The sequence below is a fragment of the Rhincodon typus genome, chromosome 35 (assembly GCF_021869965.1).
Source record: "Rhincodon typus isolate 14 chromosome 35, sRhiTyp1.1, whole genome shotgun sequence".
NCBI lineage: Eukaryota > Metazoa > Chordata > Chondrichthyes > Orectolobiformes > Rhincodontidae > Rhincodon > Rhincodon typus.
In genome coordinates, this window is record NC_063366.1 from 11,625,899 (window position 1) to 11,651,900 (window position 26,002).

A 26,002-nucleotide genomic window follows, 5' to 3' on the forward strand; every position below is an offset into this window, starting at 1 on the left:
ATAGTCCAAAGATGTGCAGGTTACGGTGGATTGGCCATGGGAAATTGTCCATAATGTCTTGGGAAGTGCAGGCTGGGTGGGCAATCCATGGGGAATACAGGGTTACGGTTAACAGGGTACTGTGTGGTTCTGGGAGGGATGCTCTTCAGAGGGTCGGTATGGACTCAATGGGCTGAATGGCCTGTGTCCACACTGTAGGGTTTCAATGATTTCTACCCACCTGTTCACCAAAACCCACACGCCTCCCCTAAGCTGGTCAAACCCTCTAAAGGACATGATTTCTGCCCAGAGACAGGCAGGAATTCCACTCTACTCTAGTTAACGTGAATAGCCAGACTTAGTCTCTTTTTCTGACCAAGATTTGTCTGATGCGCCAGCTAAAGGATTGGCGGAAAACTGAGACGCTGTAAGAATGTGATCTTTAATAATATTAGTTTTCAAATGAACATAACTCAGGAAGAGTGCATGAACCAATGAGGAGGTTGGTCATCGTGATTAGTAAGAAGAATCCAAGATCAATTAGTGGGAGCTTGGACAGAGTGTCACGGATTTCAGACAGGTTACTCCTACTGTCTGGAAGGCAAACTCCAAACCAAGAGTTGACCTGATTAAATCCAGAGGACCAGCATCAAAGAATGCAATTGTTGTTTTCTGGAAATAATTTTTTTCTCCAGCCAAAAAGTGTCACCACGGACGACTGAGCACGTTCCCAGCACCAAAATCACAGCGACCTTTTTCTTTAAGAAATGGGTAAAAACACCCGTGTCTCCAATCCAGTACTTACAAACCAACCCCTTTTTGAGCAATGCAAACCATCAAAGGTGAGGTGGGGGGTGGGCAAGAGTAGGAGGAGCAGAAATGGACTAAATCAAGGTGTAGTCAGAGAGGGAAATCAAGCAGAGGACTAACCGCACACAGTGCTCACCTCTCTCAAAAGACATTGACAACATTGGAGACAACATTGGCTTAATGACAGGAGACAGAGAGTGGTGGTGGAAGGTCGTTTCTCAGACCGGAGGCCTGTTCCCAGCAGTGGTGTTCCACAGGGATCGGTGCTGGGTCCCCTTTTGTTTGTCATTTGTATAAATGTTTTAGATGACAATATAGAAGGCACAGTTACTAAGTTTGCGGTCGACACCAAAATTAGTGGACAGTGAAGGTTATCCAAGATTACAAAGGTATCTTGATTGATTGGGTCAATGGGCCAAAGAGATGGAGTTTAATTTGGATAAATGGAAGGAATCGCAATTCGGTAAAACAAACAAGGGGAGGACTTATACCAATGGAAGGCCCTGGGTAGTGTTGTGGAACAGATACACCCAGGGTTTCAGGTACATAATTCTTTGAATTTTGCATCACAGGGTGGTTGAAAAGGCATTTAACATGCTTGCCTTCATTACTCAGACCTTTGAGTATAGGAGTTGGGATGTCATGTTGAGGTTGTACAAGAAGTTGGTGAGGCCTCTTCTGGAGTACGTATGCAGTTCTGGTTGCCCTGTTATAGGAAGGATAATATTAAGCTGGAGAAGGTTTAGAAGAGATTTACAAGGATGTTGCTGGGACTGGAGGGTTTGAGTTATAAGGAGAGGCTGAATAGGCTGGGACTTTTTTCACTGGAACATAGGAGGTTGAGGGGTGACCTTATAGAGGCTTATAAAATCATGAGATTAAGGTTAATGGCAGTTGTTTTTTCCTGAGGATTTCAAGAGGAGAGGGCATATTTATAAGGTGAGAGGAGAAAGGTTTAAAAAAGACCTGAGGGGCAACTTTTTTTTTAAAAGAGAGAGTGGTTTGTGTGTGGAATGAACTACCTGAGGAAGTGGTGGATGAGCCAAACTGTCCAATCCAGATTAACTAATACAATTTGTTAAATTTTAAATTCCATCAGCCATTACAATGGGATTAGAATCAGGGACCCCAAAGCATTTGGATCCATTACTCCAACACCTCCATCCCAAACTGTGTTTCATAGGCACTTCTACACTTTTAGCAGAACCGACGCAAGGAAATTGAACTCTTCCATCCCACCTTTAGCACACAGTGTTATGGACCAGAGCAGAACTCCCCAAAGTATATTAGGGAGAAGCCTAGACCTTAACGTCTATACTTCTTAAAAGGTAAGTCTAAGATGCTGTGTTCCAGATATGATTCGATTGGTCCACCGCTAAGCTTTAATCAAAACATACTTTATTGTTACAATACATTTATAATGTAACAAAAAGAATTGGCATAACTTTACTGTCTGGAAATACTCCAAACAGTTATGTATTATTTAACCTGCGGCCATCAACTGTTCCAAGATAGACAGTGTCCATTATATACAGTCTTGGAAAACACAATTCAGTAGCAACACGGGTATTATTCCCACGTGCTGTCTTTCTCCAGTCCACTAGAAAGAAACTATCTGCCCCTTTTGAATTTTAAGAGGAATTGCTCGAAGACTTCACTCCAGCAGCAGAGAACTCAAGCTTTCAGCTTGAGCAAAAACCTACTCAGCTAACTGAAAGCCAAACTAAAGTTGACTGGGTCTGTGTGAGACTGAGTCCACTCACTCATGAATCTTTGGCTTTACTTGACATAAAAATACAGGGTAGCACTCAAAGCTGTTCACCAACTCCACGTCTAAATGATGCATTTCAACACCATTGTGACACCACCCCTCTGCAAAAGATACAGGACAGGACATATCTCCTAAAGGCACAGTATCGTCACACCCTCCCCCTCGAAAAAAATGAACACGATATGCAAAGCTGACTTCATTTTCAAAGATATTAGTCTCATGCTATCAGTACCCCACATGATACATATACATTGCATTAACTTTAAGTATGTAAATGTTCAATAATATGGTCCAGTTTCTTCTGTCACTGAACACCTCAATCTTTCTTCATCAAAGTTGTGACAACACATGAACAATTACGTTCTCTCATCCTGCCATGTGCATAATTTTCAAATTAAATGGCTGTAACAATAAACTTCATTTTATCAGGCTGGTATCTTTAAAGTTTTCCAAAAAATATTAAGGGTTTATGATCAGTGCACACAATTGTCTCAGGTACATTACAACATTTCAACATTATATTGCAAGCAATGTCAGCACCAAACTCAAGGTCTCTTTCTGAATGGTGGAATATTTCTTTTGATGAATATTCAGGACAAATACCCTATAGGTCTTTCCGTACTCTTGTCGTCTTCTGGAAAAAGTACAGCACCAACAGCCAAATCACTCACATTAATAGCTGCTTGAATGGCTTTTGTGTCATTGGGGGTAGCTGACATCAGGGAGATGGTCAACACTGCTTTCAGGCTGTCAAATGCTTTCTGACATTCTCCCATCCACTGAAATTTCCTGCACTTCTTCAATAGGTCATTCAGTGGAACAACAACACTGCTAAAATTCAGGACAGATTTGCAATAAAATTTTCACTCAGCCCCAGCAATTGTAATAATGCCCTCTTCGTCGATGGTATGGGAAACTCCCCAATGACCTTTGTTTTTACGTTCCATGGGGCCATCTGTCCTTGTCCAAGGGTAGGGTGAGGGAATGTGACTTGGGCTTTTGCAAACTCACTGTTAGTCAGCTTTATCACCGAGTCCACCTCCCAAAGTCAATTAAACAATTCTGCTAGATGCTGAAAATGTTCCTTCCATGTGTGACTAAAACCCACCAGGTCGATGTACACTTGGGTAATCTGGAAATGACCTTATTGGTTAGTGTTTGAAATATGGTTAGTGTATTCTTCTTACCAAATGGCATGACTTAAAACTGGTACAGTCCATTCGGTGTTACAAAAGCTGAAATTTCCTTCACTCTTTTGGATGAAGGCGCCTCCCAGTATCCTCTGAGTAAGTCAAAATTGGAAACATAAGTTACTTGTCCCACCTTCTCAATACAATCTTCCAAACGTGGAGTCAGGAGAGCAGAGGCATGGGAGTCAGGACAGACAGGGAGGTAGGAGAGTGGAGAAGTTTCCTTGTGTTATACTTAACCCCATAAATTAATGGCTACGCACTTTCAAGGCAACATCATGTGCAGAGTTTCCCAACAGCATTGAGTCCATTTGTTCCAATCAGTATTTGCTGTTACAACTGAACAGGGAAACAGTTAAAAAAAATGAAATGAACAGATTTAATTTCACATTGCCTGATGGATGAGCTGATATAAAAGTGAGGGAATGAATTTTGCTCAGTTTGCCTCTGGTACAAACAGGTGAAATAAAACAGTCGCCATGGTTAATCGCTCCAGGATATCAGGCAGAAGACATTAATTATCCACAGTCAAATCAAGATGTAAAGGGACACTTTGGTTGTAGTCAGGACTGAGAGGTTAAGGCGATGGATTCAAAATGCTCTGGTATCTCTCCATGTAAGATTGTGCTGAGCACAATCCAGAAGTCAGCAAGCTGTGGGTACATTGGGCAGCATTTGAGAAATGATGATCTAGGTTCAAGTCCCACTCCAGGATGGAGGCAGAACTGGAATCAGCCTCCTTTAGGCACATCTTGTGGTTCAGTTGGTAACTGTTGTGTCTCTGAGCGAGAAAAGGTTTCAAGTCCCAATCCAGGATGTTTAGCCTTAATATGGGAGGGCAGTTCATAAAGTATTTCAACCGGTGGTCAGTCTGCTGGAAAATCCTTCCAACACTTCACGCGTTTCTCTAGGGGATTAAATTAAGAGAGAGTACAAAGAGACATGCTGGAGGATCAGATGGGTAAAGTGCGGTGCTAACAGTGTTAAAGTGGCTGGCTTGTTCCCAGTTCTGATCAGCACAGCCTACCGTACAGAAATGACATCAGGAAGCATCAGGCTGTTAGAGTTAGCAGTTAGACATTTAACATTATCCACAGTGGGGGAACATCACAAACAAAAAGGGGAGCAGATATTGACATCTGACCTCCCGCACTTGTGTTGCTAAGCCATACACAGCCAAGAGCTGAAAAGTGGGATGAGAATCGTTGGGTACGTGTTTCTGACGGACGCGGAAGTGATGGACGGTAGGCCTCTAGGCTGCCCACCTCTGCCCCTGCGCTTCAAGGAGAGTTAATGGTCAGTTCTCCAGTGTAACAGGAGTGATTCTCAACGGCTCTTGAGACCGCCAAGGGCAGAAGAAGGGAAAGATCTCCTCCTCAAAGTGCGTCCTGAAGACGTGGAGCTGGCTTTTCGTGTCTGCGTTGTGGAACGAGACCAACCCTTCCTCCCAGTTGAGGAAAACCCCGACCTTTGTGGGCTTCTTGCTGAGGATCAGCTCCGTCTTCTCCGCGTTTTTCACCTCGTACTTGTCCCAGTAGCGCCCGATGACCCAGTATCCGTTCTCTTCGTCCAGATCGATGCGCCCGCTCCGTCTCACCGAGCCCCGGGCCACGCCCAGGTCCCAGTTATTGGAATCACCCACCTCCACCTCCCAGTAATGCTTTCCCGACTGGAAAGCTTCGCTGGCCACGACGAACGGGTACCGCTCGAAGCGTTTCGGGTTCTCTGTGACATTGCGCCACCCGCCACCATCCTTCACCGCCAGGTGATCCAGCGACACGTCCAGGTTTCCATTTGCCGTGTCAGGATCCAGGGTGACTGAAGCTGCAGCAGAGATGTTACTGAGACCTTTGTTCGCCAATCCACCTCACACCTTCATCCCCCCCACCACGATTGAAACCTGCATCTGCACAAGAGGCAAGAGACTCCACCCCCTCACCCGCTTGTCCCACACTGGTGACACAAGGACCAGGAGCAACGGGAGAGCCATTTGGCCCATCAGGCCTGCCCCTAATCCCAATTCAGACCAGGGCTGTGGCCTGATCTCAGGCTGCACTCCATTGCCCCTCTTTCCCTCAATTCCACCACAAAAAAACAGCAATCCCTCAATTGCAGTCTCAAACACATTCCACAACAGAGCATCCCCTCCCCTCTGGATTAGGTATTTCTGCAGAATGGTAACCTCAGGGAGAGGAACATAGTTGTCTGCAGCAGGGACTGAGGACAATAGCTTTGGCCTGGCCGATATTTAATTGCAGCCAATTTAGCGCTCACCAGGAAGCGGGCGTTGGACAAACACAGTCTGATCTTTCACCGGCACGGTGGCTCAGTGGTTAGCACTGCTGCCTCATGGCACCAGGGACCCGGGTTCAATCCCACCCTCGGGCGACTGTCTGTGTGGAGTTTGCACATTCTCCCTGCGTCTGTGTGGATTTCCTCCCACCGTCCACAAAGCTGCACAGGTTAGGGTGGATTGGCCATGGGAAATTGTCCCATAGTGCCCGGAGATGTGTAAGTTAGGTGGGTTGCCCATGGGAAATGCAAAGGGTTATAGGGGAGAGGGTGGGCCGTGCTTCAGAGGGCAGCGTGGACTCGCTGGGCCGAATGGCCTGTTTCCACACCGTCAGGGGTTCTGTGTTTCGGGCTATGGAGGAGTTTGGCCAGGTAGAGCTGGGTAGTTGGCTTTGCAGATGTGAAAACCAACCCAGTTCTAAACCAACATCGCTGAGGTGAGTGAAAAATGGAAGGGGCTGGGGACAGACGGCTCTCTTTCTGGATAGTTCTGTGCATGTACAATTTTGGAGAACATTTTGCTTACCTGCGCATCTAAGCATCTTGTCCCACTCTAATAAAAAAAAAATCACAAGCCATTAACAGTGACCAGTGCATTTCATAATGTCCCTGTAAACATGATGGTGCTAATACAAAGGAAAACACAAGCACTGTGCAGGAATGTTCTGTCGTGTGCGTACCTAATACTGACGAATGTTCAAAAAACAAGATATTTGAAGGGAATAAGAAAAATACGTGTGGGTCATTGGCTGGGTAACTACATGTTGATGTGTATCTGTTGGTGGATTGTTGGTGGATTGTAGGCTCTTTGACAAGTATTAAACCATCAGTCAGCCTCGTTTTGGTGCATACTTCACAAATAGACTTCAAAGCACTCTAATGTATTGGGAGCACAGCGCAAGTTTCTCAGCAAATGAGGGAGAAGGGAATTATGATGGCAGTTTTAGATAGACGGAAGTTATAAATGATGGCAGCACTCATTTAAACTATAACCCAGGGTGGAATCGTTTTTTTTTAGAAAAAAATTCAACTCTGTGTTCATGATTGTGTGATACCTTCTCATTTTCTGCACAACGATCGAGGAAATATACCAACACCTGTAAGGTCCCCTCCAAGATATTCAGATACCACCCTGACTTGGGAGTATGTCGCTGTCCTGATACTGTCTCTGGGTCAAAACCCAGGAACATCCATGATGGGTAACGTAACGCCCACAGATGGCAGTGGTTGAAGATGGCAGCTCATCACCACCACCTTCTCAACAGGCAACCAGGATTGGCAATAAAATCTGTCCTCGCCAACGACAAAATGAATGAATAAAAAAAAATATTGGGCACATTTACGGTTACACAGCAACAAGAATTGACTCAAAGTCGATCTAAGATGTTCCATAAGACAAACTAGCACACATATGAAGACATTTAATGCTTGGAACAGAGAGGAGTTGAATGCCATCACCAGATATAGCCCAAATTTGTGGGCAGCTTTGTTATATAGAGTCATACAGCACAGAACCTTTTGGTCCAACTTATCCATGCAAACCAGATATCTTAAATTAATCTAGACCCATTTGCCAGCATTTGGCTCATATCACTCTAAACCCTTCTTCATGTATCCATCCAGATACTTTTTAAATGTTATATTTGTACCAGCCTCCACCACTTCCTCCGGCAGCTCGTTCCACACACGCACCACCCTCTGCATGAAAACTTTGCCTCTCAGGTCACGTTTAAATGTTTCCCCTCTCAGAGAGAGCGAGAGAGGGGGAGAGGGGAAGAACGAGAGAGAGAGGGGGAGAGGGGAAGAGAAAGAGGGAGGGAAAGAAAGAGAGAGGTAAACATGATTGGTAGGCAATGGCTTATCGCCGCACTGTTAATCCAAAGACCCAGATAATGTTCTGGGACCTAGGTTCGAATCCTGCCATGGCAGATGGTGGACATCGAATTCAGTAAATATCTGAAGTTAAGAATCTAATGATGACCGTGAATCCATTGTCAAATGTTGGAAAAACCCATCTTGTCCACTAATATCCTTTAGGAAAGGAAACTGCCATCCTTATCTGGCCTGGCCTACATGTGACTCCAGACCCACAGCAATGTGATTGACTCTTAACTGCCCTCTGGGCAATTAGGGATGGGCAATAAATGTTGCCTAGTTAGCAACGCCCTCATCCCATGAATGAATAGAGAGAAAAAGACTTTCGGGTCACCATGCCTCTGGTGAGGGGAGAGGTTGAGAAGGAGAGTCCATCATAGTAACCTCAGCCCAGTGATGGGAACTGAACCCAGGCTATTGGCATAGCTTTCCATTTCAAACCAGCCATCTAGCTGACTCAGCTAACCGAACCCCTTGTTTAGAAGTATTTACAGGTCAATAGTTTTCTACAAGTCGCACATAAATTTAAAGTAACAAGGAGTTGCAAAAACTAGAGGGCATAGGTTTAAGGTGAGAGGGGAAAGATTTAAAAGGGAACTAAGGGGTAACGTTTTCACACAGAGGGTGGTGCAGGTATGGAATGAGCTGCCAGAGGAAGTGGTGGAGGCTGGTATAATTGTATTTAAAGTGCATCTGGATGGGTACATGAATAGGAAGGGTTTGAGGGATATGGGCCAAATGCTGGCAAACGAGACTAGGTTAATTTGGGATATCTGGTTGTTGTGGACGAGTTGGACTGAAGGGTCTGTTTCTGTGCCGAATGACTCTATGACCATTTAACTTGAATCTCATATTGTTACATCGGCAAAAAATCACTAGAATGCAAAAACGTAAACCACTGTTACAGTAAAGATAAACAATTAAGCAACAAGTAGATGAACTTCATACCTATTTGATGGAGAAGCTTCTTGTATTCTGAAAGAGAGAATATGTTTGAGATATAACTTCATGATTTAAAATCACAAGTCGATAATGACATCTATTTGGAACGTTTCATCCTCTCAAAATGCTTCAACGACCAAGAGTATTTCTGAAGGACGGGTAGACACTTTCCTGTTGAGACCAAGTGAAGATCCTGAACCACACCTTTGCCTCCACCCCTCAAAACAGAGAATACAGAATGTGGAAAAAGAGGCCATTTGGTCCATCAACTGTGCACTGACCCTCTGAAGAGCATCCGAACTCAGACCCACTCCCCTATCCTATCTCCGTAACCCTGCATTTTCCATGGCTAACCCACCCAGCCTGCACACTATGGGACAATTTCCTATGGCCAATCCACCCAGCCTGCACATCTTTGGACTGTGGGAGGAAACTGGAGTACCCAGAGGAAACCCACACAGACACAGGGAGAACGTGCAAACTCCACACAGACAGTTGCCCGAGGGTGGAATCGAACCCAGGTCCCTGGCGCTGTGAGGCAGCAATGCTAACCACTGAGCCACCGTGCCACCTTCATTAGATGAAACTGACCACAAGGTAACAGCTACAGATGCTGGAAGTCTTAGAAACTCATTGACAATTCTGATCCTCGTAATAAAGGAGTCTTACCTAATTTGGCAGCCTGCCTTTCATTTTCTGAAAAAAAAACAAATTAATATTACGCTGATCCCAAGGTGCAGCGTTAAAACTAGACACTCATACTTTAATTGACAACAATTTTATTCCTAGAATGCATTTCATTGACCAGCCCAGCGTCCTAGCAGTCTCTCTTTCGGAGTGAACTGAGATGTTAATTAAACAGTCGCCCATCTATCTTAATAAAACAACTAAAATACCATTAACTATTAGCTCAAAAGGAGCACAGTTACATAAACGTGATACTTCAACCAAGTCCAAATATAAGTGCTGTTTGTCCATTATCAGTTTTCTACTCCCATGCAGTATTGAGGCCCTGGATAAAGGCCTGAGAGATGTTTGTCCCCTCCACATTCCCATTCAGACAGGCTTGTGTTATGTCTGTCAATACATAAGACTGTATATAACATATAACGTAACATATATGTGTATAAGTCCACATTGTGCATCAAAACTAAGTCTGACTCCACTAACATGCACACTTCCAATCAAAGTCACTGTACATTTAAGTGAGCAGGATAGGATCAGGTTAGGGTTAACCATAACTCTAACTCTATCACAGGACGCCATTTGCTGATTACTTTCTCTAAAGCCAAAGACACCAAAATAAATGTTACAGCATTATGAACCCAGCTGATGGTGGTACTGGACAAGTCGGATCTCAGGGTGAAACTTGGCCTGATAACTTACGAGCTTTATTTTTGCAGTTTGGTTCCTGTGATGGTTAATTATTGAAAATGTTCTCACACAGTTCCCTTAACAAACAATACAAGTTCCACACAAAAAGGGTTGAAAAACACGTAAACCAATTTAGAAAGGTCTTGACAAAAACGGCAAACTGAAGGAGTCAACTGTTTTCCCAATAGTATCCTTTACAGCTACTCAATTTCACTGAAATTTCATTTCAAACTTAACTTTTTAAATTTCTTAACTGAAGACAGTGCAAGTACTTCCTTTCAGTGACTTTCAAGGCATTTGTCAGATGTGGTTCTCTCCATTACTGTTTCTCCCAGAGACAGAAAAAATGACAAACATATTCCATTCAATTTTAAAAGACACAGAGGGTCTTTCCTTAGGCCGCTTTATAAACAAAAGACTTCTTTCCAGCCAAAAGGCTCATAAACAAACTGCCCCTTTACTGGCTTGAAACTGTTCTTCTGAATTGAAAACCAGCTCTGTCCTCTGGCCATTTTTCTTTCTACATTTGTAAAAGTTCTACTTTGTAAACATTCAGCAATTAATCACCCAGGTATCTGATTGAGTCACTTCACACAAATTGCATGTCTTCTTGGAAACAATGTTTGAATTCCCTGTTCATAATGACTTTCTGACCTCTTCAAAAACATCTCTTCTGCAGAGCTCTCTACAACAATGCATTTTCTTCTCCAAATGATAACAGTTTACAAATCTTTGTTGCAACAGGCTCTTCTACTGCCCTGTTTGTGACTGGCAAGAGTAATGACAGAATCATCAGATTTAATTAATGCCCGCGTTACATTCCACACAAGAAACTAGTGTACTGTCTGATATCAAAGTGGTTTTGACGGGCCTATACGCATGTGCTGGAACTATACAAAGGAGAAAAGGAAGTGAAGACACAGTATAGAGGAAGAGAATAAATCAATTAGAAATGGGAATATGGATGGAAAGCTTCAACTTAACCTTGTCATTGAGGTTGTTTGCAAAATTAGATGTACATCTTGCAGATGTTTAACTCAAAGTCGATGGAAAATTATTTGGGCAGGTTTTAAAAGCAGTGCTCCCCCATTCCCCCTCACTCATTTATGAACAATCCCTGATAAGGGGAGTTAAAATCAAGTTAGCTCCACAAATTGACCAGAATTCCATTTCTCTTCACCTGCAGCTGTATGATAAGGACACCACAATATTATACATCATGCATGACCTTACCGATCTGTTTCAACAGATTTTTCTTTTCTGTTAGGAAAGAAATGATGATAATGATTAGATGCCTTATTATGTACTTAAAATTTCTGCTGTTTATTTCTCAGCATTAATTCAGGCCGTGCTATGTTAATGTGTACGAATTAGCATTATAAAGGAAGCAAGACCCACCTTTCTCTGCACATACATTTGCTTGATCTGTGAGTGAAGAAAAACCATACGTTAATGACACTGTTTTTTGCCACAAATGTTAGGAGCTGACTTGACACAACTAAATGCAGGTACTAGAAATTTTGTTACATTTTTAAAAATCTACACGTTCTGTTGAGCTGTCATATTGCAAAATGAAAACACCTAAGGGCCAAACTATAGCACGTGGGCTGCAGCGGTTTAAGAAGGCAGCTTACTACCACTTTGTCAAGGGTAATAAATGCTGGCCCAGCCCAGTGATATCCACATCCCACGGGTCAATGATTAAACAAAAACTTTCTATTTTTAAACAAGAGTTTCAGACCTAATATGAAAGAGTTGCTGAAAAATACAGTTGGTGGTGGGATTCGAACCTGTGTCCCCAGAACATTAGCTCAGGCAGCACTATTCCAGCGATTAGGCCACCTATTACAGAGGTTTTGTGATTGGGGGTGGCAGGGGAGGTGTGAGCATCTTTGATCTTGCCATCTCAGAGGTTGGCATTTGCAATTTCCTCCACCACTCCCCCTCCCCTTGAATCTCACTGAAAAAAAGTCATGTCTAGCAGCTCTTGAAAGCTCTTCAAAGTTCCCAGGGCAAGAGGACTGTGCCAATTTGATGGACTGCAAGAATTCCAACTCCAGTTCAAGTTCCAATTAGCTAAAGTCACTAGCAGTATCACTGCTGTTTTCGTTTATTTTAAGGCAAACGGGTTGAGTTCCAAGCACGTTCTTGCCTTCTCTTTAAACATGTGTAAGGAAAGCAGTAATAAATGAGCTTTGTTCCATGCTTTACCGGCATAAAGAACCATAGTCACCCATTCTCTAAGATGCTGACTGGAAAATAATCCAAAGATAAGTTTTAAGACAACTGCTTTATGTACTTTGGTTAGTAATCACTTACTGAGCTTTGCACTCAATGTTTCATATTCTGCAATGAAAGAACATAAAAGAAGGTTTAATTCATCAACATCCATGTTCAGTAAAACCTTACAAAGCTTGAATTTCTAAAACATCAAGAGCTATTATTGCATTATTGAAAAAGACACATTGCAAAAGGCCAGGTTTTGCTACTGACCATCAATAAGAAATGCTATTCAAGTTTCTTTTCATTTTTAAGAATGGAATATGTTTCAACAGTTAAGTACTGGACTTACCACCGATGGTAGGTCGAATAATAAGCTCTGAAAAATAAGACACGTACAGTTTAGTTAGATAGCAATCACGTAAGCTGTAAAACATTTTACTATTAAATCACTGCTGCAGATGGTTTAATTAATGAATGCTTTCATTTGATTGAGGGATTGACTCCGTAAGTCAGCAATTACAGCAGAGACAAGAACAACTCAGTCATAATGTCACCCACAATACATCTTGTGACAATGCTGTGGGTGAAGACGTATATTTTTTTTTAAAAGAAGGTTTAAAGGCAAAAGTGCCGAGCTGGTTAGTGAAGGCCCATAAATAGCTTGCAACGTCTTGCATGTTTTTTTTAGAAAGGTGAGAACAACCTGAATGGGTGTGGCCAGCTCTCACAGAACCAGGATTTCTAGCTTTTACATTTTTTAGCTTTGAGATTCAGTATCAGTAGCTGTTGGAATCTCAACAGAGGTTGGAAGTTGCAGTAAATGTCTCCCAGCTGCTACTCTCTCATGAGTTTTGATTTGATATTGTGTCTTCTGGGTTTGCCCAGGTTACTTACGAGACAAATCTATCTTCTGAATTTTGCCAAGGGGTGTGTTTATGGGATGTTACTATATTGGAACAGTTAATTAGTAATAGTTACTGTATCTATTTTCTGTTAAGGTTTCCAATAGGGTTAAGTTCCTTCTTCCTTTGTTGTGTTTTAAAGAGAGCGTTTGAACAAATTGTGTATTGCTTTACATTGAGTAGTTTGACCAAAGAATTGCACCTGGAATGCAGCACTTTAGATTTGCCTTTTAAAATAAGTAAAATTTAGGCTCTGGCTACCTCCTTAAAATGTTTTGAGGGTGTCTGGTCTGGTCCATAAATCGCCAATAAAGACTGCTTTTAAGTCGGTAACATGACACAAATGGATTTTTGATGGGGGAATGTCAGAGAGAGGGTGTGTACCACACCAGCAGCGAAAGCTGTTGTTGCTGGTCCCTATCACTGGCCCCTGCTGGAAAGTTACAGGAGGACAAGCATGGGGACGGCAGTGAGAAAAGGGTTGGGCCACTTAAAACACAATGTCAGAGCAAAGCAAAAATTCTCATTTCTGCCATCCATTCCCTCCCTTTAGCAGTTTTACAAAAACAAAAGCGATGTCTCTGGGCTAGACGTTTTGCCCAACAAAGAGTAACTGCTCCGTACCTCTCATTAGACTGCGTTGTCTCTGTTGTTTCCGATAGAAGTATAAAACAACACCAATTGCTCCCAGGAGGATAACGAAGATTATCCAGAAAGCCACCAGCCAGCCAGAGACCACAGGGAAGAATTCACCTGCAAGACAGATTTCAGAGGTAACACTGTTGCTCTATTGCCAGCAATTTGCTAAGTAACAGTGTTTCAGGAAAAGGAAAAATACACTACGAAATATTCACACATATTTGTTCCTGTGAAAGGTAGACAAGACAGGGGAGGCAATGGCCTAGTGGTATTATCGCTGGACTGTTAATCCAGATACCCAGATAACATTCTGGGGGCCTGGGTTCAAATCCTGCCACAGCAGAATGTGGAATTTGAATTCAATAAAAAATATCTGGAATTAAGATATCACTAATGTCCTTTAGGGAAGGAAACTGCCATCTTTACCTGGTCTGGCCTACATGTGACCCCAGACCAACAGCAATTTTGTTGACTCATAACAGCCCTGTGGGCAATTAGAGATGGGCAATAAATGTTGGTGGAGCCAGCAATATCCTCATCCCATGAGGAAGGGACCTGAACCATAGAACATCCAAGAGGTTTGGAAAACTGAATTATGTTATGCAATCGCTTTAGAACAAGTGGATCTGTCACGCATCAAATTTTTAAAAGAATTCTATCGTACGCGTTTCCAGCAAGGCCAGAATTTGTCACCCATCCCTAATTGCCCCTGAATTGCTCCTGAGTGGCTTGCTCAGCCATTTCAGAGGGTAGTTATTGCTATCATTGTTTAGCCTGATGCAGGCCAGCTAAGGATGGCAGATATCCTTCCCGAAAGGGGTATTAGTGAACGAGATGGGGCTTCTAATGGAAATCAATGACATCTTCAGGGTCACCAAGACCCAGGCTCCAATTCCCAACTTAGAATTATCCACTGAATTTAAATTCCACCAGTTACCATGGTCCCCACAGCAGGAGCTCCAGATTACTAGACCAATGACATCACCACGATGCCAGCATCTCTCGCTTGTAGAAATAAATTCTTGTGCAAAAAGAAATCAATACCAACCATATTTATTGTTCCAGACAATCCGTGACATTAAGTAGAAATTTTCCTCACCACAAAATAATGAAAAGGACACCAAGTATCGTTTATCATATGTCACAACCAATTCCTTCTCGCTGCTAAATAAATTCTCCATTTACGGAACCAAACTACTAGTCAAACAGAATAAACACCTCCATCAATCCACTATTCAAAATCTCTGGTTGTAATCTAATGGTCTGCAAGGAAAGAACCTTTCCTGTTAAATTCTGAAACCAGAAGAAATTTTGAGCAAATTGTAGACTATGTTGGGACTCCTAAGGTGGGAGTGCGGTGCTCAAGTCTAATGACATGGCTCTTGTACATCAGTTTCGAGTGTGCACTGTTTTAGTTATTTCTGTGCAGGATGGCCAGAAAGACAATGGATGGTCAGAGGAAGAGGGTGTGTTAAGAAATGGAACATTACTCAATAGGATTTATAAATGGATCAGCGCCCGAGTGAAATATGGAAGGACCATTCCTGAATGATTAACGTCTTTAACAATTAATGGTCAGCATTTATTGTCTGTCCCTAGTTCTTCTTCAGAAGGTGGTGGTGAGCTGCCATCTTGAACCATCACAGTCCCCCCGCTGTAGGTTGACCCACAATGCCCTGAGGGAGGGAATTCCAGGATTTTGACCCAGCGACACTAAAGGAATGGTGATATATTTCCGAGTCAAGATGGTGAGTGCCTTGAAAGAGAACTTGTGGTGTCCCCATGTATCTGCTGCCATTGTTCTTCAAGATGGAGCTTGACTGAACAGACAAACTGCTCATTTGCAGTGACAAGAGCAACTTATGTGCATAACTTATAGTCATGGCCTTGCTGGTAGGATGCTGCTTAGGACACCTCTTGGCTGGTCATGTGATGTCATCCAGGTCCTTGGCTCATTTGTCTACTCAGCTCCTAAAGCAGTAACACAATAACCCCTTCTCCCCACACTCCAAAACAAAATTACACGCAACAAGACCCTGAACACCTATGCATCAGGTAAGTGCAAAACCATTCACACAGAAGCAATTGGAATATTGATGAGTCTAAGGGTCTATCTTGCACATTAATGGTTTGACAATCCTTTCAGGTCACATGCTGGAATACATTCTGGAGTTCTGGACCTCACACTTGGTTGTTCTTAACTTGTATGTGCAATCTCGATATCATACGCCACAGGAGCAGAAGTAGGCCATTCAGCCCATCGAGTCTGCACGACCATTCATGGCTGATCTGATCATCCTCAGCTCCACTTTCCCACCCTTTCCTTCCCCGTAATCCTCAACTGCCTTATTGATTAAAAATCTTTCTCAGCCTTGAATGTGCTTAATGACCCATAGCCCTCTGTGGTAAAGAATGTCTCAGATTCATCACCCTCTGAAGAAATTCCTCCTCATTCCCATCCTAACTGGACAACCCCTTGCTCTGTGATTATGCTGTCTGCTCTTACATCTCACACAAGGGGAAATCTCTGTACATCTACCCTATCAAGGCCTTTAAGGATGTTGTATGTTTCAATAAAGGATCCATTATCATATCAAACATCACACCCTTCTGAAAAATCCCATTGCTTGCAACTGTCACGTCCCTTGTTGTGAAAGGGTTCGTTGAATGTTTTGGCCGTTGCCTGTAAGGTATGTGCTCTCGCTGTTGTATTCTAACTACATTTTTACACAAAGCTGAGCCTCCAATGTTTCCCATGGATTATCAGGATCTTCTTCAGAAAGATCTGAAGTGTTGACTCTGTGCTGTCCTTCATTTCCAATGGCTATTTTCATTTTCACCAATTTCTTATTCAGATCTGAAACAGTCACATCTAAAAGGCATACTAGCTTTTAAAGGGCCTACATTCAGCAGGATATCTGTGGCTTTCCAATTCGTAGTAGGGAATTTTGGAAATGATTGTCCTGATGTTCTTGAATTTATGAAAATGTCATTGACATTTAGGGAATGTTGTATTGCAACCGTGACCAGCAACTCCAGTTGGAAAATTTCCCGATCAACAGCAACACAAGGTGGGAAGTTCAACAACATGTAATTTTTACTCATTGGTGAGTTGGGGGGGCATTGGGGGAGACCCCAGTAAGAAATCCTAGGCAAGCCCGCCTTGGTTCTCTGGGACTCCAAATCTGTGCCTTTGCAATTCACAATCCTGCAGCACTCCCTCACCCATCACTGCATTCAGCATCACCCCATTTAGTTTGCACATCAACTTAATACCATCTCAAGCCCACTCCCTAACAAACATCCTGAGCTCTCAGCCACACATCCACTACGGATGGAACCGAAAGGTCACATGGAGATGAAGAAAAAAATACTGCTGACAATCTAATTTAATACTTACAATTGACAGTGACAAAAATCTCATTCATGAAATCCATTCAAAACTTTCAATTTTCGAGTGGTCAATTTCTTACAATAAAAAATCACACTTGTATTCAGACACGACTAATGCTTTAAGTGCCTTTTTAAAACTGCCAATCAAACCGTGAACACAGAACCTACGCCTGAGGTAGCCACAAGTTTGAAACTCAGCCAACAACTGTCCTTGGGAAAAATGTTAATCACACCCTCTACTGAAAATGCATGAAGAAATGGTCATTTCCTTTCCTGTCCCACAGCCAATGGGAGTCCAGGACAGGGTTTTTTTTTACATTTCCTACACCATGGTGCTCTTCATCCTTAGAGAGCTGAATATTTTATAAAACTCCGATCTTGACATTTAAGCAGATTTTTAGCCCTCTGTCGTGGGCATTTCCACTGGTTTTGTCATTTTGTGACCTCCTGACGCTGCATCTTAAGGCCCTAGGGACAGCCAGAGTGGGGTCTGCTTATCTTCAACACAAATCTCGAGTAGCCCAGCTGAGTTTAGGATTCCCCTTAGCGTGAATCACATCCTGTGCCCCCGCAACCCCCAACACCCGCACCCCCCACCACACACACCCCCTCACCCCCACCTCCTGCCCCAGCCGACCCTGAAATTGCAGCTCCAAGTGAACATTGGAACTGTCTCTACACAGTCCGACAATGGGATTTACTGACCTGATATCTGCAAGGTGCTCTTTCGCTCTGTCTTCAGCAGCGTGTTGGTGATGGTGCATTTATACACGTTATCGGAACTATCGCCCACAGTGAGACTGCTCTCTGCTTTCAAGAGTCCCCTGGCGTCCTTTACCGGTTTCTTGGAGACTCCAGGCAGTTTGTCTCCCTTGCTGTTCCACCATTCTATGCTCGGTTCTGGAAACCAGTCGTCGGATGCACATGCAAGTTTGATTCTATTGCCCTTGTAGCCAGCCATCTTCATCACAGGTTGAAGGCCCACACCTATTATTTCAAATGAGATTTTGTTTGTTTTAGAGGAGGTTCCGTGAACAACAACAACAACTGCGGAATCTGGCTATCCGCAACTGCCCTTGGACTGAGTGATTCACGAGGCTGTCTCAGGAGGCTTTTAAGGGCCAGCCATCATTGCTGTGCGTCTGGAGTCAAATACAGGCCGGGCAAGGATGCCAAATTTGCTTTGCCCCCAATGGGTGTTAGTGAACCAAATGGGTTTTTACAACAACGAATCAACAATCAGATGGCTCAGTGGTTAGCACTGCTGCCCCACAGCGCCAGCGACCCGGGTTCAATTCCATCCTCGGGCAACTGTCTGTGTGGAGTTTGCACATTCTCCCCGTATCTGTGTGGGTTTGCTCCAGTTTCCTCCCACAGTCACAAAGATATGCAGGCTAGGGCGGATTAGCCATGCTATAGTGTCCAGGGATGTGCGGGTTAGCCGTGGGAAATGCAGGTTACAGGGATGAGGAGACTCTGGGTGGGATGCTCTTCAGAGGGTCGGTGTGGACTCGACGGGCCAAATGCTTCCACACTGTATGGATTCTATGATTCTAATAGTCACCAAGATTAGTTTCATGTTCTGATTTATTGATAGGAATTTAAATTCCACCTGAAGCCATGGTGGGATTCGAACATAGATCCCCAGAAGATTAGCCTGGGTTACAAATCCCTTGGCTTTTCCACCATTTCTAAGCTTAAAATCTTATTCCCCTCAAACCTGTTCCCACCATTCTCAAATCAAAGTCAAAGTCAATCTGCACCTCAACTCTGGCAATATTTCTAAACATAAATAAAATGTTTGAATTGTACTCCTTGAAAAAATTAAATCAGGCCCACGATCCCTGGCCTTCTGTTTTGGGGTGGGGGGAATCGGGGAGAAACAAGCTGGAAATTCCTACTGTTCTCTTTGATTTGTGTGAAAACTCAATTACAGTTCACAGCGTAATGAAAACAAACAATGTCTCACCCACCAAGGTCAGGGTGAATGGGGGCCTGATCTCACTTCCCTGTGAAGGTAGTTATCTGCATCATTTACAATGTTACATTGTTTGGAAACGGAGACCACACAAAACTAGAAACCACCAAGGCCCGGATTTTCATTTTCGAAAACTCTGGGTGCCCCCTGTATTCCCCCACTCCTCCACCAGGCTTGTTCATGAAGGGCAGAGTCCAGGGGCCCTTAAAGAACACTGGAAGGTCTTGGAAATTCTCAAATAAAAACATAGCAAAGTAAAGAGGTTTTTAAAAACCCTCCTGAATATAATTCTCCTGCCAGCTCCTGTTTTCCAGCTGAATGAAGCTTAATTCCATTTCACAGTGTGAACCCACTCCAGAGTCAAATGTACTTGTGGGTTCTCAACCACATATTCATGATGGGATGTCACTGCAGAACTGTGTCAACAAAGGCTCCAGAGCTGAAAACATCGAGCCCTTTAAATCACATTCAGCAGATTTCTCAGACACATCTGTCAATTTAATGGTCACTTTCCCTTTTAAAAACACAGCCCCCAGGATCAACCAACTGAGAATCGATTTAACATATGGTTCTGCTAGCCCGAGAATGCAAGACCCTTTCATCTTTCCGGTCAAAACCCACAGTGGGTGAGACAAGGACCGGAGAGCCAAGTGTGAGCTTGTTACCTGGGCCCTTGTCCCCTCAGCAACCCAGAGCACATGACTGGGTCAGGATAACAGAACCAGCATGTTGAATCGCCCTCTCTCCACCCACCACCTTCTCCTAATGAAGGGAAACAGATAAAGGCCCAGCCTCTATGTCACAAACAGAAAACATCACTCACTTCCAACTTTCAGTTCAACCGATCCCTCGGCGTCCTCAGCTTTGGAGATGACAAAACATCTGAAGGTGCCATTGTCTTTCACAGAAATGTTCTTCAACAGGAGGGAGATATTGCCATTGGCAAAGTGCTCGTGGAACAGTGCTGTTCTCCCAGAATAATCCTTCATTTGTAACTTGGGCTCGTCCTTTCCCTTCCGGTACATATGGACAACGCTGTTCCAGTCTTTTCGGAACCACCGCACTTCCATTTCCTCAGGAGCTTCTGCTGGGATCAGCTGACATTCCAGAACAACATCCTGGCCGACTGTGACAACGACCGGCTCTTTTGAAGTTATAACTATAAACTTCCCTAGAAACGATCAAGGGCATTTATGTGTTTTTTTTTCCAGAAGAATGTTATTAAACTGGAAAAAGGATTCACAAGGCTGGAAGGTTTGAGTTAAAAGGAGGTGCTGTGGCTATTTTCCCTGGAGCATCGGAGGCTGAGGGGTCACCTTATATAGATTTTATAAAATTATGAAGGCCATGGATAAGGTGAATAACCAAGATCTTTTCCCCACAGTAGGGGAGTCCAAAACCAGAAGGCATGGGTTTAAGGTGAGAGGGGAAAGATTTAAAAGAGAGCTGAGGGGAAACTTTTTCCACACACAGGGCGGTGTGTGTATGGAATGAGCTGCCATATGAGGTGGCAGGGTCTGGTACAATTCCAACATTGAAAAGCCGTTTGGACAGGTACATGGATAGGAAAGGTTTAGAGGGATATGGGCCAAAAAAACAAGCAAATGGGACCAGTTCAGTTTCAGAAGTCTGGTCGATATGGATGGGTTGGGCCGAAGGGTCTGTTTCCGCGCCGTATGACTGTAATATAAAAACAATGACCCTCCCGTTCCAGAGGGAGGATCAGTGCCAGCTGCCATTCAGTTGGCACCTTTCTTGGGTTTGGGAATCAGAAGGCTGGGAAACAGACAGCGCTGTGGATAGAGTGGCCTTTCAGAGGGAGGTGCCTTGACCTGTTCACTCGGGTGGATGTTAAGAGATGGCACAGCATTGGATGGAATCTGGTGCCCTCCTGATCTCATTGGCCAGTCATGATGATCAATGCCCACTCAAGGGACCCAGCGCACTGCTGTTGTCAGGAAACCCAACAGCGGGTAGGGGGGCACTTCCCTGGTGGGAGCATCACAACAAGCAAAACACTGGCATGTCTGCTCCTAGGTTTCCAAGGAAGCTGGGGGTCCTTCATCCAAAATCCATGATTGGCATCAGGAGGAGCGGTTTAATTCATTCACGGGACGTAGGCCACCTTTATTGATCACCCCAGAGGGCAGCTGAGAGTCAGCCACGTTGCCGTGGGTCTGGAGTCACGTGTAGGCCAGACCGGGGAAGGACGGCGGATTGCCTTCCCCGAAAAGGACATTCGTGAACCAGATGAGATTTTTAACCCTCACCCCACCCCTGACAATCAACAATGGTCATCGTTAGATACTTAAATCCAGATTTATTGTTGAATTCAAATCCCCAGCTTCCATGGCGGGATTTGAACCCAGACTTTGTGGCTGCCGATATCCATTCTCTGCTGTTGTTGCCGATAATCCCCGACTGCACCCCATCCGGCCCCATTCTCCTGCCACTCCCATGATGCCACTTCCCAAGCTCAGGGAGACACCTTCCTGCATCAGAGGCGTTGGGTGGCCGCAGTACTGGCAACATCCACTTCCTCAGCAGTGTCGCCACTGAGCACAGAGCATCCAAGAGGAGGCCCAGTCGGTCAATGTTTGAGTGACACAAAACCCATGGGTCTCCCCGAAAGGGGAAGTGCAGGAAGGGCAAAGGTCAGGGAGGGCTTTTAATGGTCTAGCCGATTTGATAAAATAACCAGAGATGACAAAGTGAAAAAAAGACAAACGATTAAGTTGTGAGATCTGGAACGTGCTCCCTCGAGCCATAGTGAGAGCAGATGTTGCACTACCTCGCAAAAGGCAATGAGATAAACATTTGGAAAGGAAAAAAATGAAATTCAAGGCTGCAGGAAAATAGCAAGGGGCTGGGGTTAGGGATAATTGGGTAAATTATTCAACAGGAAAGACCCTGCACACACTTGCAATGACTAGTGACTTTGTCCACACTCCACCAATCTATGATGCCGCAGTTAGATATTTTGCCACTTACCATTGACTGAAGATCGCAGGATGAGAAGAAGAGGAATTAAAGATCTCCATGACATCTTTCACAGGATGGACAGCAAAACCAGTTGTGAAAACATTGACAGTAGCATTTCATTCAAAGCTGTAAGAAATATTTCAGACTCGAGTTGCCACTGTTTTGTAATATTGAGTAAGGCTCTTGTGGTGGAGTCCCCACCTCTGAGTTCAAGTCCCACCTGCCCCAGGTGTCTCCCATATCCACAGCGATATTAATTCAAAAACACAGCACTGATTTCAGATGAATTCACCAAAGAGCAAATTAAAAGCTTTCAATTACTGTGTGATCTATCACCGGGGCAAATAATTTCTAAATTGTAGCAAAATCACACAATTGAACAACTTAATGTTCCAGAAGCTTTGGATGAGGTGATGCAGGTGTGCTGTCGGAGGGTCAGTGCTGAGGGAGCGCCGCACTGTCAGAGGGTCGGTGCCGAGGGAGTGCCAGGACAAATAGTGAGCCAGGAAGCTCACACCCAGAACAGAAGACAGGAGGGAAAATTCGGGAAAATCCAGGATGTTTGGACACACTGTGTGTGGTCAGCTGCATCGGTCACTTGGGTAGAATAGCCTGTCTCTGTGCTTTCAAAAAGGTCTCTGCACAGAAAAAGACCCTTCCATCCATCAAGTCTGTGCCAGTCAAAAACAACCACCTGACTATTCTCATCCCATGCACTTGGTCCATAGCCTTGTATGCACTGGCATCACAAGTGCACATTTAAATACAACTTCAATGTTATGAGGGTTTCTGCCTCTACCATCCTCAATGCAGTGAATTCCAGATTCCCACCACTTTATGCTCTAAATATCAACAATAAGAACATAAATAATATGAGCAAAAGTAGGCCATCTGGCCCCTCAAGGCTGCTCCACCATTCAATAAGACCATGGCTGATCTTTTTGTGGACTCAACTCCACTTACCCAGCCACTCACTATAACCCTTAATTCCCTTACTGTTCAAAAATCTATCTCTGCCTTAAAAACATTCAATGACGAAGCCTCAGCTGCTTCACTGGGCAGGGAATTCCACAGATTCACAACCCTTTGGATGAAGAAGTTCCTCCTCAACTCAGTCCTAAATCCGCTCCCCCTTATTTTGAGGCTATGACCCCTAGTTTCAGATTCACCCAATAGTGGAAACAACCTTCCTGCTTCTTTCTTATACATTCTTTTCATTATTTTATATGTTTCTATAAGATCCCCCCTCATTCTTCTAAATTCCAATGAGTATAGTCCCAGTTTACTCAATCTCTCCTCATAATCCAACCCTCTCAACTCTGGAATCAACCGAGTGAATCTCATCTGCACCCCCTCCAGCACCAGTACATCCTTTCTCAAGTAAGGAGACCAAAACTGTACTCAGTACTCCATAAAATAAAAACCAAAAGAACTACAGACGCTGGAAATCAGAAACAAAAACAGAAACTGCTGGAAAAGCTCAGCAAGTCTGGCAGCATCTGTTGTTGGAGAGAAATCAGAGTTAACCTTTCGGATCCAGTGACCCCTTCCTCAGTACTCCAGGAAATATATTGTATTTGTAAAAAACTATTTAAGTTACTAAGCCATTAAGGCACTTCATCATGGTGGCTCAGTGGTTAGCACTGCTGACTCAGAGCGCCAGGTACACAGATTCGATTCCACCCTTGGGTGACTGTCTGTGTGGAGTTTGCACATTCTCTGTGTGTCTATCTGGGTCCCCTCTGGGTGATCCGGTTTCCTCCCTCAGTCCAAAGATGAGCAGGCTAGGTGGATTGGCCATGGGAAATTGCCTGTAGTGTTCAGGGATGTGTAGTTTAGGTGGGTTATAGGGGGATGGGTCTGGGTGGGATGTTCTGAGGATTGGTGTGGGCTTATTAGCCCCCAAATGGGGATCCTATGATATGGGTGCACCACCAGACAAAATTGGGGCAGATGACCTAAAGGATGGGCAGTTCTAAGAAGCCTGTTAAAAAGGAAAGGGGGAGAAAGCCTTCACCAAATCATAGGGTCCTGGCAACTGAAGGCTGCTTGACTACTACTGGTGAAGGGAAGGGAGAAGCTGATTTACAGCACACACTGAAAGGAGGCAAGGCCTCAGCAGGATGTGAAGACAGAGATGGGATTTTATTTTATAATGGAGGCTTTGTTCAAACAGGAGTCTGTATATCTGAGCCAGCACGGGGAGGAGGGGGAGTGGGGTCACGGTTTTGGGTCGATTTCAGTTTACAGAGGGTAGAGTGGAAGGAATCAGAGGGCAGTGCCTGGGAATCGAGTCTCGAGGAAACAGTCAGGAATGAGGCCTTCTGAAGCTGAAGACGAAAGTAAATTTCAAACTCTTGAACGGAGCGCTTGGGCTGGGATTTAATTCCACGGATGATATGAAATATAGCATAAAATCCGCTCTGAAACACAAATGTAAAAAAAAAACTTCATAATTATGGCTAACTCCTCCAACACAAAACTGGGGGTTTGGTTAGAGAGAGGGAGAGAGATCAGGTCGTAAAGTTCCGGAAGAGTCAGAAATATTTGTCTCTCAGTTTAAAAGTCTCCCCGATTGTAACATTCACGATTTCTGGGTAAGATCCAGCACCCAGTAAAAGGGAACACAATCCCTGTGCTACTACTGGGATAATGGGATAACTGAGATGTTATCCCAGTTCACAGTGTGGCCAGCAACACATTATATCCGTTTCATTGGTCAATTTCAGTGAGGAATTCCGGCCGAGGTGAAACTTACCCGAGCATGATCCTTTACAGATAGCCCCGTCTCAACAACACTCCCGGCGAATATGGCTGAAACATGTTTTCCTATCGCTGTGGTGAGGCTGGTTTCTCTATTTTTGGGGAGGGTGGGATGCGAGGCACGAAAATGGCGTTTCGCTCTGGGGCAGCAGGCCCAATATGTTCCGCTGTGATAAAATTTCACACGGTCGAGAGAGGGAGACAAAAGGGTTACAATCCTTCAAGTAAAGTGGAACTTTGAATCAGGGCGTGTTTCTTTCCTGTAATTTTTCTTGTACCAATTTCGAACAGATACTTGATTAGTAAATAACCAAAAAAAGTAAATAGAAGTACAAAACAGTTCAGTACAGACTTTGCAGAAAATACAGTCGAATTTTAATTCTACATTCCGCATGACAGCTTCAATCTATTTGCAACAAAAATATATTTTGTGGCTATGAAAGGAAACTATTTACTTTCCCATTAAGGCTACCAGATTATCTCGAAACATAACAGATGCTCGTTATAAACTATTTTCTAACCAATCTGTTCAGGGGTGTTATTACAGGTGAAACTTGAACCCAGATCTCCTGGCTCAGAGGTAGGGACACTACTACTGTTCCTTAAGAGGGTGCAGACTTTGGCAGAAAGACCTCAGGCGGTGATCTTTCTCCACTGCATCTTGGTCTAAGCTGCCCTGACCTTTAGTGCATCCTTCAGCACATAGACCTGGACCTTGGAACGTGCCAGTCTGCAACACTTATAGAGTCATAGAGATGTTCAGCACGGAAGCAGACCTTTCGGTCCAACTTGTCCATGCCAAACAGATATCCTAAATTAAACTAGTTCCATTTGCCAGCATTTGGCCCATATCCCTCCAAACACTTCCTATTCATAAACCCATCCAGAT

The 26,002-nt window shown here is 43.9% G+C and overlaps 2 protein-coding genes across 2 annotated transcripts in view; one reads left to right on the forward strand and one right to left on the reverse strand.

Moving 5' to 3' along the window:
- Positions 1-2,170: 2,170 nt before the first annotated feature.
- LOC109924508 (butyrophilin subfamily 2 member A1-like) lies at positions 2,171-25,357 on the reverse strand. The gene is made up of 13 exons (XM_048616542.1): positions 25,109-25,357; positions 22,360-22,476; positions 20,192-20,539; positions 18,096-18,377; positions 13,983-14,111; positions 12,806-12,832; positions 12,553-12,579; positions 11,632-11,658; positions 11,467-11,493; positions 9,529-9,555; positions 8,866-8,892; positions 6,569-6,595; positions 2,171-5,574 (listed from the first exon to the last, which is right to left on the reverse strand). The coding sequence occupies exons 2-13, from the start codon at positions 22,412-22,414 to the stop codon at positions 5,048-5,050; spliced, it is 1,530 nt and encodes a 509-aa protein (XP_048472499.1). The 5' UTR covers positions 22,415-22,476; positions 25,109-25,357; the 3' UTR covers positions 2,171-5,047.
- Positions 24,973-26,002, forward strand: part of LOC109922463 (zinc-binding protein A33-like) — a 34,189-nt gene continuing 33,159 nt past the window's right edge. Inside the window, exon 1 of the mRNA XM_048616540.1 lies at positions 24,973-25,190. Within this exon, the coding sequence (XP_048472497.1) occupies positions 25,161-25,190 (30 nt within the window). The 5' untranslated portion in view covers positions 24,973-25,160. The remainder of the gene's footprint in view (positions 25,191-26,002) is intronic.